This window comes from Rhinolophus sinicus, linkage group LG12, assembly GCF_036562045.2.
Source record: "Rhinolophus sinicus isolate RSC01 linkage group LG12, ASM3656204v1, whole genome shotgun sequence".
Taxonomy (NCBI): Eukaryota; Metazoa; Chordata; class Mammalia; order Chiroptera; family Rhinolophidae; genus Rhinolophus; species Rhinolophus sinicus.
Window position 1 is genome coordinate 131,879 of NC_133761.1, and position 15,577 is coordinate 147,455.

Here is a 15,577-nt window from a genome sequence, read left to right on the forward strand (position 1 = left end):
GGACTAGAGGGAACAGTACTCAGAGCTCTCCCAGTGCCATGGATGGGGCCTTGTCATCAGGCAGCCTGAAAACCTTCAGAACTCACAGGGCATTGGAGAACAATTAGCCCAGAATAAATGCTGCTCTGGTGCCCTAACCAAAAGTTGTACACTGTTTCCAAGTAACTGTGTCCCAGAACACAGCTCAGTACTATTTATAGGAACACAAAAATACACAGCTTCCAAAGGGGCAAAATTTACAATGTCAGGCATCCATTAAAAAATTACCAGGCATGGAAAGAAACAACCCATACTGCAGTGAAAAGTCAATCAAAAGTGATGTAAAACTGTCTCAGATTGTAGGTTGAGCAGACAAGATCCTTAACATAGTCATTATATTTGCATTCCATATACTCAAAGAGCTAAGGGAAATATTCGTCACATTAGGTAAAGACATCGTGAAATAAAGACAACTGAAAAAATCCAAAATCCAAATTAAACTTCCAGAGTTGAAACTAAACTGTCTGAATGCAAAACACACTGGATGGGGATAATTGGCAGATTGGGCGTTGCAGAAGAAAAGATCAGTGAACTTGAAGACAAAGCAGTAAGAACAATCCAAACTAAAACAAGGAGAGGAAATTTTAAACAAAAGTAAAAAAGAGCATGACTGAGATGTGGGACAGCTGGCAGAGGACTGATGTTAGTGTCATTGGAGTTCCTAAGTGGGAGGGAGGGACAGAAAAACTGAAGAAATGATAGCTGAACAGCTTCCAGATTTGATGAAAACTATAAATCTAGATTGAGCAATCTTAACAAATCCTAAGCACGAGAAACATGCATACAGCTAGCTACACAAGGCACATCATAACCAGACTGCTGGAAACCAGCGATAAACAGAAAAGCCTTAAAAGCAGCCAGAAAAAAGGACACAGGTTCCCTGTGGTATCCAAAAGTACAGCTTGTGGATAAAGCCTTCCATACGCTAAAATGGCATAAAGCAAAGAAGCAGTTAAACCTTAAGACACAACTTGCTGACAGATGCACAGACTTAAGTCTAGGTGAGGCACAGATACTCAGAGACAGTTCACAGCTATGGGGCTTGATGCTGAGTGTGGTTCCCGGGAAAGGAGCTGGCAGGGGCCACTCTCCCTGCTCTCTGTGCCCGCTGCCTCTATAACACTGCCTGCAAAACAAACGCTGAATGCTGGTTTTGCTGGTTTTGCTTTTCACTTTTTTTTTTTTTTTGGTAAAAGCGACAGTCTTCGGATTTCTTTGCTTTTTCTACACCCCCACACACACACACACGGGCAACACAGCAGCCCTTGGCAGCCCAGCTCCAGGGAAAGCCGTTGTTCACAATCTTTTCAGTAGAGGGCTCGGCTCACTGGCCCATGTAGGAATCCAGGAGCACGGCCCAACCACCTGAGTCCCCAGGCCAGCCCAGATTTCTTTCCATTAGCAAGAACAGGTACTAATGTAGGTCTTTCGTAAAAGGGGAGTGATAAAGCAAGCTTTCAAGAACTGAGCAAAAACCTGTATTACACACAGAGCAACAAAGATACAGATGACAGCAGATTTCTCTTTGGAAACAATGCCAGTGAGGAGATGGTGGAGCATCATGTGCAAGTACTAAATGAAAACTCAACTTACGGTTCTATACCAGTGTAAATAACTTTCTAAAGATAATTATTTACCAGTAATAACAATGTAGCAGAGTTGGGAGTGGAGGGGTTTACAACATACATAGAATAAAATATGACAAAAATGGCACAAAGGCCCAGAGAGGAGAAAGGGCAAACTCATATACTTGAAGTGGTAGAACTTCACTTAAAGATAGACTATGATAAATTTAATATGGACACTACACACCCAAAAGTATCTACTAAAATAGCAAAACAATGATTACATACAACTGACAACAGTAGCGATAAAATTTGAATCACATAAAATAGTTAATCCGAAAGAAGGCAGGTAAAGAGGAAAAGGGGGAGCAAAGAATAGATGGGACAAACAAAACAAGTAGCAAAATGGTGGATTTCAACTTAGCCATGTCAATGATCATAATTCAAGATGGTTTACATACCCCAATTAAAAGGCAGAGATTGTCAGATTGCAGTACCAAAATACATACTGGCTACAATAAACCCACCTTAAATATAAAGACACAAATAGGTTAAAAGTAAAAGGAAGGCAAAATATATACAATTCTAACACGAAGGGAAAGAAAGCTGGAGTTGCTATAGTAATAACCAAACATTCTGATTTCACAGCAAAGAAAAGTATACCAGGTAAAGTTATTTCATAATGATAAAGAGGTTAATTCATCAAGAACACACCAGAAATTTAATGCATCTAATACCAGATGTTATAAAACATATGAAACAATAACCGATATAACTGCAAAGAGAAATGGACAAATCCACAATTATCATCAGAGCTCCCAAGACCCCTTTCTTAGTGACTAATAGAATAGGCAGACAGGGGATTAGTATTGGCGCTGTCAACCAGCCCGACCTGATCGGCATCTATAGAACACTCCACCTAACAGCATGCTTTTTCCAGTGCATGTGAAATATTTACCAAGACAGACCATTTTTCTGCACCATAGGTATTCTGACAAAAGTGGAATTAAATTGGAAACCAATAAAAATATCTGGAAAATCAGGTATTGGGAAAGTAAAAATCATAACCGCTGTATAATTCATGAGTCAAAGGAGGAATCAGAAGGGCAATTGCAAGCTTTTGAAGTGGATGAAAATACAGCATATCAGAATTTGTGGGATGTCAAGAAAGCTGTACTGAGGGAAATTTAATAACCCTAAATACCTAGAGTGGATGAACATTTTAAAAGGTTGCGAGTCTCTGAATTAAATCTCTACCTTAAACTACAAAAATTAAATCCAAAAGAATGCAAAGAAAAGAAATAATACAGATCAGAGTGGGAATTAAACAAAGCAGAAAAACAATAGAACTGGTAACGTCAAAGCTGTTATTATTATTATTATTATTATTATTATTATTATTATTATTTAAACAAGATCAATACAGTTGACAAACTTCTGGCTAGACTGATTAGATAAACAAGTGAAAAGACATGAATTACCATTACTAAAAAAGAAAGTGGAGGCGTCACTACAGATTCTATTGATCTTAAAAGAATATTAAAGGAATAGTGCAACACCTTTATGCTAATTTGACAACTTATATGAAATGAACAAATTCCTTGAAAGAGAAAAAATACTAAAGCTCACTCAAGAAGAAATTCAAAACATGGTTAGCTCTATTAAATACATTCAATTTTTAATTAAAAACCTTCCCACAAAGAAAACTACATGTCCAGATGGCTTCACTGGGGCGTTGTACCAAACATCTAAGGAAGAAATAGCAATTCTACACGAACTGTCTCTGAAAATTGAGAGGAGGGAATACTTCTCGACTCATTTTATTATGCAACTATTATCCTGATACCAAAATTAGACAAAGACAATACAAGAAGAAAAAAGTACAGACTAATCTCCCTCATGAACATATATGCAAAAATTCTTAACATTTGAGCAAATCAAATCAAATGATATGTAAAAACGATAATAATATCATGACCAGTTGGGATTTGTTTAAGGGATGTAGGGTTGGTTTAGCATTAGAAAATTAATCAGTGGAATTCAACTATTATGAAACTAAAAAAGAAAAATTGTGATAATTTCAAATAGACAACATAAAAGCATTTTACAAAATCTAACATCCATTCCTGTTTTTTTTAAAATTCAGCAAAATTAGGAATTCAAGGAAATTTTTTCAACCCAGCAGGGCATTTATCCAAACCCTACAGCCAGCATCATACTTAACAGTGAAACATTAGATGCTTTCCCCTAAGATTAGGAACAAGGCAAGGATGTTCCCTCAATCCCATTCTATTAAACATCGTACTGGATGTTCTAGCCAGTGTAATAAGGAAAGAAAAGGAAATAAAATGACCTAGATTGGAAAGGGAGAAGTAAGATTGTCAGTGTTCACTGTTGACATGATTGTCTATGTAGAAATTTTTTTTTTTATTTTTTTTTATTGAGGAACACTGTGTTTTTCCAGGGCCCATCAGCTCCAAGTCAAGTCGTCCTTCAGTCTAGTTGTGGAGGGCACAGCTCACCGGCCCTTTTGGGAATCGAACCGGCAACCCTGCCGTCAGGAGCCCACACTCTAACCAACTGAGCCATCCAGCCGCCCCTATGTATAAATTGTAATGAAATCTGCCAAAGGGGGGGGGCAGTTAGAACTAAAAAGTAAGTTTACCAGGTACAAGACCTGTGTTAGCAACAAACGGAAATTGGTTTGTATTTTGCTAGCATCAAAAATATGAAATAATTATGAATAAATTTGCATAAATACGTGTGCAAGATATGTACACTAAAAACTACCAAATGTTGCTGAAGGTAGACCTGACTAAATGGAGGGATACGACATGTTCACAGATTAGAAGATTCGATATTGTTGTGATGTTAGTTTTCCTCATATTGATGTACAGCTGCAACATAACCTCGATCAAAATCCCAGCAGGCTGTATTGTAGAAACTGAGAAGCTGATTCTGAAATTTATCTGCAAGTGCAAAGGACCTAGAATAATTAAAACAACTTCAAACCCGAAGAGCTGAGTTGGAAAATTAACACTACCTGATTCAGACCCAGGACATTTTTGGTCACCAAGACATGGTCAGCTGTTTTCTCGCAGACAAACAAATTAGAAGCCTTTGAGTTTCATTTTTGAAGCTGGCCTTCCTGGTACTGCAGGTCCTCCAATTAGGCATTTCATTCAGTTCGGTTCGTTCAGTTCGTTTCGGTTGATGAGATGCTGCAGGAGCCTACCTCTTGTTTGTATCACTTAGCCTGTGGTAATGTTGGTGAGGACTTCCTGTTGTCTTCAGCCTTCAAACTGGCGCGTGGATGTTCAAGGGGAATTTTTCCTGCAGGAGGGCGTCGTCTGGCTAGTGGATGACCCGCAGCGCTGTAGTCGGACTGGGCCTTAGAGAACGTGTCTGGCCTGCAGTGTGCCCTCCTCATGCTCTGCCGACTGGCTGTGCCCTCACCTCAGGCTCTCACCCTGTTTAACTAATGTCCCCTGGAATAGCCGCTAGGATCTGTGCACTGGCATATTATGGGGAGGGCCCTATCCTGATGCCAGCTGGGATGGAGACAGGGAGCAAGGAGGCAAGTGCCCCAGCCATGCTCCTGTCACTCATTTATGCAGACTTCTTACTGCCAGGAGGCATCCTGCAGAAAAGTGTGAGAGCATAGGCCTGGGGCTCCATGGTCGTTTACAGCCAGCACTCGCGCAACCGGTGCCTCTGCGGGGGCGGCATGGCGCCCTGGGCTCCTCCCCGCCGGCAAGGCTGCAGTTGCTGCTTCCTAACAGCGGAGGGCGACCTTCCAGATTTGGGCCTGATAAGGGACCATGCTGTGTTCATCCACTCGTCTCGCCCTCTGTGCGGGGGGCTTCACTCAGGTTTTTGGGAGGACCCTGCGTGCACTTGCGTGCCCACTCTGTGATGGACGGTTGGTGCTTTCTTGTTTTGGCCGTTGTGACCAGGGCTGCTGGGAGCTCGACAGGTCCTCTGCCAGCCTCCGTCCTTGGACCCGGGAGTCCGGGAGGGGCCGGGGGCTGGGGTGTCTGCAGGTTGGGCAGTGCCGTGCTGGGCCCCAGGGGGTGACCGGCCTCTGCAGGGTTCCTTTTCCATTTCAGCCAATTGGCGGGCATTCTAGTCCCCGTTGTTTCTAGGACTTGTTAATAAATGGTGAAAGTAGTTCTTTGTCAGATCAGGCATCCACACACATGTACGTGTGTGTAATGTATTGCGCGTATCCTAGGTCGCACATATTTCCCATTTTGGACTCGCCTTTTTACTCATCGTGGAGTATTGATAAACAGAGGTTCTCAGTTTTATCATAGTTCAATTTATTAGTTTTTCTATTGTGGTTAGTTAGTGTGTTTTAGTGTCTGATTAAGACCACACATTTTTCTTTCCGTGTTTTTTCTACAAGCCTTACTGTTTTACTTTTCACACTTCGAGCTGCAGTTTGTCTAGAATTGAGTTCTTGTATTGGATGAGGAGGGGTCAACGTTCATTTTTTTCCCTCGTTTACATGCAGTCGGCACAACAGTGTCGTTGAGAGCCTACGCATTGTCACAAGTCACTGCCCAGCATTTAGTCTTGGGCACTGCCTGTTGGGCCGGCCGGGCTTCACCACGTTGCCACATGATCGCCAGCTGGGTGGTGCCATCAGTGGGCAGCTTGCTGGGGCCAGCTAACAAGGGGTCTGGGTGCCTTCCTGGCCTGGCAGGGGTGGGATCCCGGCTCGGGTTTGGGGCAGGGCCCAGGGGGGCTCAGAACACAGCTCACGACTGGGTTCCTCGCTCTCACCAGCGCTGGGCTGTGAGGGGCTGGGCTGCACTGTTACAGGTTCTGAAGCCCGAATGTGTGATAAGGTGTTTTTTGCATTCATGTGCTGACACACTTCTGCTCTGTTGCAGGGCTGCGCCTTCCCGACTGATGCTGGAGGGGACATCCTGACGACCCTCTGAGACTGTCCCCGGGTCCTCAGGAGAAGACTGCAATGTCCCAGGCACAGGAGTATGAATGCGAGAGCCACAATGCCGCGGTGCAGGAGCCTCGGGTTCCAGGATCAAGCACGAGGTGAGGAGACGCGTCGTGCCGCGGAAGTGACGGAGGACTAGTGAGGGACGCACGTCTGTCCTTCCCTCACAGAGGGAACCGAAGCTCAGCCGGTGCTCCGTGGTGGGCTGGGCTGCCGTCCGCCTGCACATAGCAGGACTGGACACACTTTCCTTGCAGAAGTGACTTGTGCTTGCTTCTGAATTGGGCGTTCCCCAGTGGAAGCCCAGTCCCCAGGCATAGCCCCCATTTTCTGCCACAGTCACGATGCGGAGGGACCGAGGAAGGGGCTTCTTGTGGAGGTGGGGGTGGCTGGCCAGGCTAGACACCCTGCAGGCCATGTGGCTGGGCCCAGTTCCTTATGCCCTCTCTGGGCATCGACAGATCCACAGCAAGGCAAGTTGCCATACTTCATCTTTTTTATTCTCTGATTTTTAACTTTATTTGGAAATAATTCATGCTTACAGGAAAGTAGCAAGAACAGGAACGGTGCACTGTACACCCATGTCCCCTAACCCAGATTCACCCTTTGTGGCCGCTGTGTGCTCCTCCCCTACCCCCGCACATGGTGTTTTCTCTGCGTCATCGCCAGCGGGTCACAGATGTCATGGGCCATTGTTTGGTCTCAGCACCCAGGACAGTGTCACTGTGAGTGAACCTGTGCTGGTGGGAGGCTTCCGTCTCCTCTGTGCCCAGTTTTTCTTTAGCAGCTGGTTCCCTGTCGACCTGGGTAGTACTTCTGGCCCCTCCAGCGTGCACTTGTCATGCCAGGTACACATTTGACCCGCCGGGCACACATTTGCCCCGCCGGGCACACACTCACCCCACAGGGCACACACTCTCCCCGCCGGGCTCACATCTGGCTGCGTGTCCATTCACCTCTGTAATCTGGAAAATCGACATTGACACTTTTTAAGATAATACTCGCCCTTTTTTAAACAGAGCACTCAGTTTGGGTTTGTCTAACAGTTTCTCAGCGGAACACTACCAGTGGTGTGGCATCCTTCTCGGGCTCCACCCTCTGCAGGCACATGGCCCACGGCCGCTCATCTGCCCTCCCAGTATACGATGACTGCTTTGCCTTCGCCACCTGTGCTCTTCCCCAGTGTGGGTGTTTTGATCCTTTCTTATGCTATCCAGTCTTTCCTGGGATGGCTGCAAAATGCCCGCTTCCCAGCCATAGCACCCTTCCATGCCTACTGGTGGGCACTCAGCTCCGAACGGGACAAGAGCCCCAGGGCCCTTCTCTTTGTTCCTGTATTCACCTGTTTGTTCTTGGTATGGACTCAGCTTTTCCTTTTTGTTTTATATATTTGTAGTTCGTTCTTGCACGTAGTTACTTGGACACTCATGCTGTCCTAGGTGGGGCCAGTTGGGTTCCTTCAGGCTGTCTCCTGCCCTGTGATTCTTGGAGTACCTCCTCCTTCAGGCTTAATAGATGTTCCAGGCACAGCGTGTATTGCCCGCCCCACTGAGCCAACTGTCCCCTGAGGAGCCCTGCTTTCTTTATGGAAGACAGGCTGGAGGACCAGAGTGGGCGCTCGATAGCTGTGGCTCCTGTGTGTGTGTGTACAGAGAGCCGTGCATGTGCACAAATGCACACGTGTGCATGCAGAAGGTGCACACATCAGACTGCTGCACTCACACTGGGGGCCTTCCGTTCCTCTCTGTTCCCAGAGTGCGCTCTCCTGCATCTCCCATACTCCCTTCCTCGGTGAGAACCTGCTCCCAAGAGCGTTGTCGGTGCACTTAACTCGTCTGCTCACTGGTGATATGTCCACAATTGTTTCAGAGTCGCTTCACCCATTCCACTGCAAAACGGATTCGTATATGTGCTTTTAAAAGTTCAAGCACAGTCCACACAAGGACGGGAACATAGCGTCCAGTCCTATGTTCATGAATTACTTGGCAGCCACTCCTCTGCTTCCTCTTCGTGGATTCATCTGTTCTGGACAATTTGAATAAATGCAGCCACACAGTAGTGATGTTTGTGTCTGGCTTATTTCGCTCTGGGAGTGTTGTCAAGGCTCATCCCTGTGGCAGCACATGGCAACACTCCACTCCTTCTTAGGACTGAACGACGCCCCATCGTATGGAAAGACCACAGTGTCTCGATCCATTCATCAGCTGATGGGCTTTGGGCAGTTACAGATAATGTTGCTGTGAACACGCACCAGTTTTCTGTGTGGACACGTTTCGTTTTCTCTGGGCAGATCCTAGGAGTGGGTTGCTCCTGTTGTCACTATCACTTGATGTTTAACTTTTTGAGGAACTGGCAAACTTTTCCAATGTAGATGCACCATTTTACATTCCTGCCCACAGGATGTAAAGGGGTGGATTTCTCCACACCCTCTGCAGTACATGCTGGTACGGTTTTTAAAACTGGGTATTATAACCACCCTAGCAGGTAGGAGTGGCAGGTTGATAGCTGTGGAGGCCAGGCCTGGGAGGGGTGTCCCTGGGAGGTGACCCCAGGACACACGCTGAGGGCTGCTGCCCCACCTTCTGCACAACCTTGCAGGTTCCTGGTGACCAGAAGCCATGCGTGACCTAAGGGGCCCCAGAGACAGCCTCACCCTGATGGCACTGCCGACAGCTCTGCCTTTTGTCCTTGTGCTAACAGGACACCCTCTCCCGGCCTCTGTCCCTCATGCCGTCTGGTCCCCAGGATGCCCGCCATCCTGCTCTTCCTTCTACAGCACGATCAGCACGATGTGTGGTGGTGGCAGGCGGGCGGGCGCAGCGCCCCTGGAGCAGCCCAAATGACTGCAGGGGGAGGTGGCAGCAGCGGGGCAGCTGCTGAGTGGGCGCATTCGCAGGGGCACGTCAAGCACCAGCCTGTGACAGGCACTCAGGATGCCGCAGTCTGGGCTGGGCAGCAACGCCTAGGGAAGCTGTGGTTCCCTAAATGGGGTCCCCTGGGGGCCTGCGGCAGGGACACCAGCCGGTCTCCTGGTGTCTAAAAGGTTCATTGATGGGATCAGAGGGGAAGTGGAATTGGGGTGACTGGCTGAACCATGTACTGATTTAGGGTCGTGAGGAGCTGTTGTTATGGAAACCCCCATGGCCCTCCATGGTCTATGTGAGGTGATTATTGGGACATTCACAGACAGGAGGGAGCGAGAACAAGAGCTGAGGCTTGAGAAGAATGCACTGTGCTGTGGACAGTGCGGTGGGGCCTGCCCTGCCCTCCTGGGGTAGCAGTCCTGCTGCAGGTGCAGAGAGGAACAAACACATAGGAAACACGCACGGCCGGTGAGACCCAGCAGAAACAGACCCAGAAAGACGCTAGTATTGGAATTGTCAGACACAGAATAGCTTGGTTTAAAGAAACGAGAAGCTTGCAAATGTGAGTGGAGGACAGGAGACCCTAAAGAATGACTGTGGAGAATTGGAAAAGAGCCGGCAGACTAAACACAGCCAAAGAGAGAATTAATGAAGTAGAAAGAGGAACTAAAATGATCTAGAATGGGGCAGGCAGCTGGAGATGGGAAGAAGGAGCCACACGGAGTCTCAGGGCTCCTGAGACGAGCTTTCTGTAGGAGTTCCAGAAAGAGGCAAGGGGGTCAGGGTGGTGTTTCAAAAGACAATGGTGGGGAATTTTGCAGAATTGTTTAAAGATACCAACCCTCAGAACCAGGAGTCCCCCAATATCCTTCATTTCAATATAGTGAAACTGCAGAACAGAAAAGGAGAATTATTCATTCTAACTTTCTATCTGCCAAATAGGTTGTGTTTTCTACATCATAATTACATTGTATTATATCCAAATGACAATAGGTTATTTATTCCTTATTTATTCACAGGTGAATCTACAGTAAATTATTGGTCAATAGAAAATCTGGCAACGTTGCTTATAAAAATAACATACAAAATAAATTGCATTTTTCTACACCAACAGCAGTCAGAAAATTATCTTTAAAATTAACAATGCAGGAATTGGGAAATAACAAATAGACCAGGATATAGAGTAATACTCTATACAGCTCAGGATACCTGTCAGTGTCCTCTGCACAGTTGGTTTGCACTCCTGGGATCCAGTACCCCACCTCTGCACACACTGCCAGGTCCATCTACAAGGACATTCACAGCAGGATTGTGAGAAATAACCCCGGTCGGCAAACAAGCCAGAAGTCCATCAGCAGTAGAATTGACAGGTGAAGTGTGGCCACACTGTGCGCAGTGAGCAAGCTGCACGGGGCGACCAACAGTGATGAGTTTCAATTTTAAGTGGAAGAAGCAAAACCCAAGAAATACATAGTTTCCTTCATGAACAGACACACCTACACTAATTTGTATAGAGTTATCTTCAAATATGGTGAAACGAAAAAAGCGAGGAAGTGATTGCCTTCAACTCAGTGGTCTCCTAGTGAACGGAAGAGTGATGTGGGGGGAGAGGATGTCGAGGATGCTGCATTGTTTTTAATTTCTTGATCAGTAACTGCTGTACTCATGTTAAACCATAATCGCTCATTATACTTATCTTTATGTCCTATACATAAGTCATGATTTTATTTTATAAAAGATTAATTTACATTTACAATAAAAACACCATTTATAATAGCGACGGTGTGTGTGTGTGTAAAACTTAGGAATAAATCTGACAAAACATGTACCTACCCTTTAAAGACATAAATGAGTGGGCACACCATGGTTTTGGTGGAAGACTAAGTCATCACAAAGGCTTCTCTTTCTCCTGAAATAGATCCAGCAAAGGTGCCAACAGAGTTTGTGCAAGTTGACAAGCTGATTCTACAATTCATAGGGGAGCACTGGGTGAAGAATAGCCAAGACGTGACTGAAGAAGCAGAGGACGTGGGGACTTGGGAAATGCACAGTTTACAAAGCTACCGTGATTAAGATAGTGTTGTGCCGGTCACAGAAGGTTTGACCAACAGAGCCAGCGGAGAGCTCAGACACAGGTGCACTGACCCTGTCCATCAGGGAGTCCCCTGGCTATCCATGTGGGGAAAGTGAAATTTCACACAGTAAACAAAAATCAGTACATATAAAGAACTTCAACAGGAAAGGCAAAGCTATAAAACTGTGCAAATCAACTTAAAATATGTTTGACCTAGAAGTAGGAAATCTTAAGGTTTAAGATTCTTAAGTAAGGTAGAAAGAGGAGAGAATCATAAAGGAAAAGATTTATAAATTCAACTATACTGAAATTTAAAACTTTTCATCAAAACACAAAGACACCATAAGGAGAGTGAAAAGATAAGCTGCAAGCAGGAGAGAGATTGGTAATACATATGAGGTCTGACAATTAGGTTTGTGAACTCATCCTAGAAAAAGTGCTCCATACCTCACTGCTGAATATCACTACGGTCACCTTCGAAATACTTGGGAAGCTATGCACCGAGGCCAGCACCTAGTCCACCCTTCAAAGCAATTTTGGAACTCTTTTTCTGGAGTGGCCATCAGAGCTGTCCTCGTATTACCCTTGATGTCCTGAATGTCATCAAAATGTCTTCCTTTCAATATTTCCTTTATCTTCCGGTAAAGAAAGAAGTCATGGGGGTCCAGAGCAAGTGGGTAGGGAGGGTGTTCCGATACAGTTATTTGTTTACTAGCTAAAAACTCCCTCACAGACAGCACCGCGTGAGCTGGTGCATTGTTGTGATGCAAGAGCCATGAATTGTTGGTGAAAAGTTCAGGTAGTTTTCGTCTACGTTTTCCACGCAGCCTTTTCAGCACTTCCAAATAGTAAACTTGGTTCACTGTTTGTCCAGCTGGTACAAATTCACAATGAATAATCCCTCTGATACCAAAAAAGGTTAACAACATCGTTTTGACTCTTGATTTGGATGGAACTTTTTTGATTGTGGAGAATTGGCTGTCTTCCATTGTGCACTTTGACGCTTTGTTTCAGGGTCATATTGGTACACCCATGTTTCATCACCAGTGATAACATGGCCCAAAACATCATCTTGCCTCTCCAAAAAGTCTTGACAAACTTCACCTCTCCTTTGCTTTTGTTCATCGATGAGCTCCTTTGGGACCATTTTTGCACACACGTTTCTCATGCCAAGATTTTCAGTTAAGAATTTCTTAACTTGTTTCTCTATCGATGTTTACATAGTCTGCTGTGCTTCTCACAGGCAGCCGATGATCTTTACACACAATTTGACGAATTTTTGCAATGTTTTTGTCAGTTCTGCTCATTACTGGCCGCCCTGACCTCTCTTCATCAGTGACGTGTTCTCTCCCCTCAAAAAACGTTGAATCCATTGGTACACTGCGTTTTATTCATGGCATTATCCCCATAAATGTGGACTAACACGTCCCTGATTTCACTTCCACTCTTGCCAATTTTAACAAGAAATTTAATGGTTGTTCATTGCTCTAGTTCAAGCTCAGTTATTCTCAGGACAGCACACAAAAACACGCAACAATAATGAACACCACTCAGCAAGACAGTGTCACACGTCAACCCGAACACAGCTGTGAGACACTGATATACCGAGGTTATGAAACCTTACCAAGCTGTTTGTACGGGGCTGCCAATATGAGCTCATGGTGGCAAGTTCACGAACTTAATTGCCAGACCTTGGATAACCGAGAGGGATTGCTATCAAGACTATATATTGTTTAAAAATACAACTTGTGCAAATTCATAGGAAAAAATTCTAATGGGCAGAAGTCACGTGTTTCTAGTAAATGAGAAATAAAAATGGCTCATAAATATGAGAAAGATGCTTGATCTCATTAATAATCAGGAAAAATTTTAAACCACATACATGTGAATTCATTATTATTGTGTATGTTTGAAGTTTTCCATTATTAAAAAAAAGGGGTGTGTGTAAAATTGTACTGAATTCCACTACTACTACGTAACCACTTTTTTTTAAAGGTTTTTTGTTTGTTTGTTTTTTGTATAGGGGAAGGGGAACAGGACTTTATTGGGGAACAGTGTGTACTTCAGGGGCTTTTCCATGTTAAGTTGTCCTTTCAATCTTAGTTGTGGAGGGCGCAGCTCAGCTCCAGGTCCAGTTGCCGTTGTTAGTTGCAGGGGACGCAGCCGACCATCCCTTGCTGGCAACCTTGTGGTTGAGAGCCGGCACTCCAACCAACTGAGCCATCTGGCCACCCAGGAACTGAGTGGCAGCTCATTGACTTCAATCTATTTGCAGAGGGCGCCGCTGGTTCGCCCCTGTGGGAATAGAATCCAGTCAGCTCGCGCTCTAACCAACTGAGCCACCCGTCTGCCCACTATGTAACCACTTTTAATACTAGGATTTACCCTTTCCACAATTTTCTACACAAATATATACGTATAAACACTTGTGTGGCTTTTTTTTTAAGAGTCTATATAACTTTGTTTAGTTATTAACTGAAAATCCTTGTTTTGTCATTAAGCTTGGATTGACATTAAAACACACATTCTCACCCAGATATACCATTGACCACACCCTGGGGGTGAGAGACCAATGACCACACCCCAGGGAGAGACCATTGGCCACACCGCCGGGGAGAGACCAATGTCAGTCTGAAGGTTGTGCTGCACAGGTCAGCAGCATGTGGATAGTTGACGGAAATATTGTGCACTAAATCTTTAAAACTGTAGAAATCAACTCTGACAGTTTTACTGTATGCCTTAGTTGGAAAAATAGAATATTTTATAGAAGATAATGTAACAACTTTTGTCCAATTACAAAAGTAATCAGTGAATGTTATAGAAAACTTGGAAATTGCAGCAAAGCAGAGAGGTGTGATGCCACATCGCAGCAGCCATTGCTGAACGCCGGTCTCTTTCTTATGGACACGTAGGACAGAATTCCAGCTCGGACACGCGTGGGTGTGACGGAAGCAGGTCGGCAGCACTGTGCCGGCAGCACTGTGGTTGCTGCGGGCAGGATTCAGTGGGTGAGCGTGTGGTGGGAAACGGGACAGCCACGTGCAGCATCTCTGCTCATCAGCCTTCCAGCCTCAGCAGAAAGCAGCAGTGAGGTGCGCAGGCCGGGTGCTCGTGGGTTGTGCAGAGAGCGAGCCCCACCCCCTCGCCGCCCTCCGGCCTGACTTGGACCTGCGTGTGTTGTGTAGGGACTCTGGAAGAAGGTTTTTTTCGAGCTTTCTTGTAAATCTGAAATTGTTTTAGTTACGGATTGGCTGTCAACCCCAAGGTGGAATTTGTAAGTGATGAGACGCTAATAAGCTTTGAGAAGGTTTTATTATGTGACAGGTGTCTTACTTTTGAAGCTGGAGGATGTGAGAACGTGTCCAATGCAGACTTGTCCAGCGGTTGGATGCTCGAGGCCCCGGTGCAGGGCGGGGGTGCGGGGCCAGAGGTGCAGGTCGAGTTGCCGGGCGGCCACCTGTCCCTGCCACCCGCCCGCCCGCTAACACTGTCCCCGCTGTCTCGCAGGCTGGAGTGGGTGGAGATCATCGAGCCCCGCACCCGCGAGCGCATGTACGCCAACCTGGTCACGGGCGAGTGCGTGTGGGACCCGCCGGCCGGCGTCCGCATCAAGCGCACCGGCGAGAACCAGTGGTGGGAGCTCTTCGACCCCAACACGTCGCGCTTTTACTACTACAGCGCCACCACGCAGCGCACCGTGTGGCACCGGCCGCAGGGCTGCGACATCATCCCGCTGGCCAAGCTGCAGACCCTGAAGCAGAACACCGAGTCCCCCCGCGCCTCGGCAGACAACAGCCCCGGGCGCGGCAGCAGCGTCAGCCGCGACGGCAGCACCAGCTCGTCCCTGGAGCCCGAGCTGGATGCCAGCGAGAAAGCGCAGGAGCCGCCCGGAAGGAGCCGGCAGGCTGCGTTTGCGGCTGTGCGGGAGGACAGTGGCAGGTGAGACGCTGCAGGGCAGCTGGGGCGCAGGAGGGATTTCACCAGGGACAGTGGAAACCGCAAAGTCACCGAGATCTGGTTTGCACTATGGGGTTTGCCGTCTTTCTCTGAGAATGACACGCAAGGGCCAGAC

At 46.3% G+C, this 15,577-nt stretch overlaps 1 protein-coding gene across 5 annotated transcripts in view; it reads left to right on the forward strand.

Annotated features, from left to right (window-relative positions):
- Positions 1-15,577, forward strand: part of ARHGAP39 (Rho GTPase activating protein 39) — a 57,648-nt gene that overhangs the window by 16,728 nt on the left and 25,343 nt on the right. For all 5 annotated transcript variants that reach the window (XM_074316524.1, XM_074316525.1, XM_074316526.1 and 2 more), the window contains exons 2-3: positions 6,503-6,665; positions 15,013-15,444. In XM_074316524.1, coding sequence (XP_074172625.1) covers positions 6,586-6,665; positions 15,013-15,444 — 512 coding nt within the window. In that variant the 5' untranslated portion in view covers positions 6,503-6,585. The remainder of the gene's footprint in view (positions 1-6,502; positions 6,666-15,012; positions 15,445-15,577) is intronic.